General features: G+C 45.7%; 1 protein-coding gene across 6 annotated transcripts in view; it reads right to left on the reverse strand.

Annotated features, from left to right (window-relative positions):
• PLEKHB2 (pleckstrin homology domain containing, family B (evectins) member 2) overlaps window positions 1-4,936 on the reverse strand; it is a 63,013-nt gene that overhangs the window by 31,015 nt on the left and 27,062 nt on the right. For all 6 annotated transcript variants that reach the window (XM_011941697.1, XM_011941695.1, XM_011941692.1 and 3 more), the window contains exons 3-4: window positions 1,289-1,441; window positions 400-502 (exon numbers count right to left, since the gene is read on the reverse strand). In XM_011941697.1, the coding sequence (XP_011797087.1) occupies window positions 400-502; window positions 1,289-1,441 (256 nt within the window). The remainder of the gene's footprint in view (window positions 1-399; window positions 503-1,288; window positions 1,442-4,936) is intronic.

The following is a 4,936-nucleotide window of genomic DNA, read 5'->3' on the forward strand; positions in this document are numbered from 1 at the left end:
GATGGCACTGGGAGATATACCTAATGTAAATGACTAGTTAATGGGTGCAGCACACCAACATGGCACATGTATACATATATAACAAACCTGCACGTTGTGCACATGTACCCTAGAACTTAAAGTATAATAATAAAAAAAAGAAAAAAGAAAAAAAGAGAGCATGATGAGACTGCTATTCCTTTCTGCCATTTCCTCCACAATTCGATAGGCCCAGGCAGTCTCAGAGAGGCAAAAACCAGAATTGGAAAAGTGACTCTTGCATTTCTCTCACACATCCACTGAGTCCCTTATTCTGACGTCTGAAAGAGAACTCCATGCCCATTCTTTTCATGTTTTGGTAATCAGAAGTTAAAATAGGAAATACTTTTTAAATTAAACACGTAAGAAAGCAAAACTTACAAGCAATCGTCTGTGCTTTCTGCACAAAGACTAATTGTTTTCCCATCTCGACAAACAATCTGGAGCATGCAGTCTTTTGACTTTCCATCTGGAGGCTGAATATCTATGAAAAATAAGCACAAGAAAAGAACTTTTTTCAGGATTTCTTCTTACATTTTCTAAGAACCACCAGCTCAGAGAAGCAAAGGACTAGACAATAAATCAAGCACTACATCTATGAAAGAACCCCCTGCCTTTCCAATAAAGCAGAAAGAACACAGCTAGGCTGACTGATAGGACCAGCTGCCAAGATGACGTCTACAAAATGTATTCAGCTCACTGCAACCTCTGACTCCTGGGTTCAAGCAATTCTCTGCCTCTGCCTCCCAAGTAGCTGAGATTACAGGCACCTGCCCCCACACCTGGCTAATTTTTTTTGTATTTTTAGTAGAGATGGGATTTCACCATCTTGGCCAGGCTGGTCTTGAACTCCTGACCTCGTGATTCACCCACCTCGGCCTCCCAGTGCTGGGATTACAGGCATGAGCCACCACACCCGGCCGACATCCCAGATTTTAAGCAATTGATTGCAGTCACCATCAAACAGAAGCCAGTTTCTGAGTACAAAATCCACACGGTCTAGGGTGGCCTGTGCTTCTTGAGGTTTCCAGCGCTCTGGTTCCCTCTCCAGGACTGTGGACTGTGAGTTTAACTCAGGTGAGAAAATTGATTTGCCCCGACCATGTGGTTCACAATCTAAGTGCCCGGGGCGCCACTGTGGCCGCCCCTCTGAGATGGAGTCCTTCTTCAATCTGTTAACGAAAGCAGAACGGGGAAGGAAGAGGACCCAGTTCCTACCGAGACAGAGGAAGAGCAGAAGACAGAAGTTGGCCAAGACAGGCCAGCTCACCCCGACATTCCTGCCCCGTGCGGATGTTGATACAGTCCACTGGCATGTGGACTTTATCCTCGATATTCTGCCGAGTCTGGTCATCATAATAGATTAGGTGACCATCCGACCACAGATCAAACCAGTTCTTCTTCCAGCGCTTCAAAATAGTACCTGGAAAAAAATAGTAAGGCTGGGCTTTTTTTAGAGACAGAGTCTTATTATTTCACCCAAGTTGGAATGCAGTTGCTATTCACAAACATGATCATAGCTCACTGCAGCCTTGAACTCCTGGGCTCAAGCAATCCTCCCACTTCAGCCTCCCGTTTAGCTGCAACTGCAGGCACATGCCGCCACGCCCAGCTGAAAGGTTGGCTTTGAGCCAAAAGAGCAAGGACACAGTCACAGCAGAAACAAAAAGAACTCTTCCCCTGGCCCCTTAATGACACCGGTATAGAATTACCCAAAGCAGTCCCTCAGAATGAAAGGGAAAGCTGAGCCCAGGGCCCACCCACTGGTGCATTAGCAGGCTGCATGCAGCACACACTGGCAACAGAGAATGCTGCCAACCAACTTAGAAGTCCCAACACTTTCAAATTAGGGTATTTAAAAAAAAAAAAAAAGCTTGCTTTTCAGCAAATGAAACATATCTAACATTTAATTCTCATACAGTACTAAATTTAAACCTTTCAAACTTTTCAAGTTTCTAAATTTCCAAATATTTTCTACATTTGATAGATCAGAAAATGCTGGACTGTAAAGTCTCTATATGCAAATAAAAAGAATACCTACCTCTTTTGAAGAAACACATTTTGGCCAGGCGCGGTGGCTCACGCATGTAATCCCAGCACTTTGGGAGACTGAGGCAGATGGATCACTTGAGGCCAGGAGTTCGAGACCAGCCTGGACAAGACGGTGAAATCCCGTCTCTACTAAAACTACAAAAAATTAGCTGGGCATGGTGGCGGGCACCTGTAATCCCAGCTACTAGGGACGCTGAGGCAGGAGAATCGCTTGAACCCAGGAGGTGGAGGTTGCAGTGAACCGAGATCACACCACTGCCCTCCAACCTGGGGGACAGAGCAAGACTCTGTCTCAAAAAAAAAAACACATTTTTTTCTTGTCCTTAAGAGCTTTCACAGATACTCTCTCCTGCCATTTCCCACAGGAAGCCTACAGTGTGGAAGGCACCCCTGATGCATACACTGGATAAATGAGCACAGCAGGATATAGACCAGGCCCTGTCTGGCCTTTCACGCTGTGCACATCCTACTACCTCACGTATTTCTATCAGCTTGAGCGAATTCAACCTTTCATTTGTGATCTTGGATCAGGTATTTAACTTTATAAAACAGTAACTTCCTTGACTGCATGAAGGGAAAACCCCTGCAGTGGACTTAAAGGCCAGTTGTAGCTCCGGTCATCTCTGTAGCTTCCTCACATCCACTCACTGCCCACTACACCTTCTGTTCCTGTACACCTCACCCTGTTCTTGGCCAACACACACAATCCCATTTCATGTACTTCCCTTTATGTTGCCGTGCCTGCAACTAGTGTCAACCAGATACGTACCATCCAGCTTTCCTGCCAGTATCAGGCACTCTCCTCACCAGGAGGGGTGTCCACTGCACTTGCCCAACTGACCACTAAGTGATACCCAAGCATCCATTTGATTGACTGCCTGAGCTGTGCAGAAACTGCCAAACAGGTTGGGCGCAATGGCTCATATCTGTAATCCCAGCACTTTGGGAGGTTGAGGTGGAAGGATCGCTTGAGCCCAGGAGTTTGAGACCAGTCTGGGCTGCCACAGCAAGACCCCATCCCTACAAAGAGGAAAATAGGCAGACATGCTAACACAGGCCAGTAGTCCCAGCTACTTGAGATTCTGAGGCAGGAGGACCACTTGAACCTGGGAGATCAAGGCTGCAGTGAGCAGTTATCACGCCATTGCACTCCAGCCTAGGCGACAGGGCAAGACCCTGTCTTAAAATAAAAAGAAAAGCCGGACACAGTGGCTCATGCCTGTAATCCCAGCACTTTGGGAGGCCAAGGCGGGCGGACCATGAGGTCAGGAGTTCAAGACCAGCCTGGTCAATATGGTGAAATGCCGTCTCTACTAAAGATACAAAAATTAGCCGGGCCTGGTGGTGCACACCTATAATCCCAGCTACTCAGGAGGCTGAGGCAGGAAAATCGCTTGAAGCTGGAGGCAGAAGTTGCAGTGAGCCGAGATCATGCCATTGCACTCCAGCCAAGATCATGCCATTGCACTCCAGCCTGAGTGCCAAAGCAAGACTCTGTCTCAAACAAACAAACAAACAAAAAGCCCTACTAAATAGAGCCACAGAAACACAGAGACAGGTGGAACCACCGGGTCAGGGAGTTCTGCCCAAGTATCTCACCTGCCATTAAAGCCCTGGCTGCAGACTCCCAAATCAGGCTGTCCTCCAGAGGCCAGGACCGGGGCCCAACACTGTATGTGGCAATGGCAGGAAAAGAAGTCCTGAGGACGGCTTTGCCTACATGTGACCACATCACATGTGTGTCTCTGCTATTCTATAACCCCATGAACGTAATACATCTCACCTCGTTTTACTGGCATTGATACTTCTACTTTCAGGAAAGAAGGAAAATTAACCCACATGTATGGGGATGGGGTTATATATAGATAAGTCTTCTGAATACACATTTCTGAAACACCCATGGACCAGAATACTGGGAAAGTCTATGTGACTTATTTAAAGTACATCCATTTTATGTACGTCACCATGCTAGGCACTGATGGGGAGCACACCATTGTCCAAAGGGTCATTGACCACTATGTTGACAAAGCACTTACATCGAGTTGTGGCAGAAAAGGGAAAGCTTACCCTCAAACAAGGGTGTGGCAGAGCCCAACAAGAAACACCGGAGGACATCTGAAGGGCCAGCAAATGAGGGCACACCCTCAAGGTCTGAGCAAGGGTCCCCATGTCCCCTGACTATGGGGAGGCTGGGACCACAAAACCGAAGACTAGGAAACTTGGGGCTCCAGGACTTCCTTTGTGAAGCTAACATTACAACACCTCTGTCTATTCTAAGATTACAGGACTATCACAGACAAGGGGGCACACGGTTCAGCTCCAGGTTGGGACCATGGAACTAGTCACAGACACACAGGCTGAAGGCCAGTCTCCGGGTGCATATAGTGTCACTGTTGAAATCACACAGTTCTGACTTTGAATGTAGGTTTGTCACCCACAGTTTACACTTAGACAAATTACCTAACCTCACTGAATCTCAATTTCTTCAACTGGAAATAATACCACTTACTTATCATACAGCTGTTGTGAGAATTAAGAATATATACATAAAATCTTTTTAACAGGAACACAAACGATTCATAAACAATAGTTCTTATAAACCATCTCAGGTATGCCATCAATTCTCACTGGTAGACTTGACTTTAGCTAATTTCTGAAAGTATCCCTCATAGATAAACTCACATCTCTGAACAATCAATGGTATGTGATACAGCTCAGTTTTTGACTAGAATCATAAATGACATAATAGTCACTTTTCCCTTAACTTCACTTTTTCTAGTATAACAGAATATTCTGCTTGCTCTTTTTTTTAATAAATAAGACTGGTTCTTCCCACTTTTTTTTTTTTTTTTTGAGACAGAGTCTC

The sequence above is a fragment of the Colobus angolensis genome, unplaced genomic scaffold (genome assembly GCF_000951035.1).
Source record: "Colobus angolensis palliatus isolate OR3802 unplaced genomic scaffold, Cang.pa_1.0 Scaffold20, whole genome shotgun sequence".
Taxonomy (NCBI): Eukaryota; Metazoa; Chordata; class Mammalia; order Primates; family Cercopithecidae; genus Colobus; species Colobus angolensis.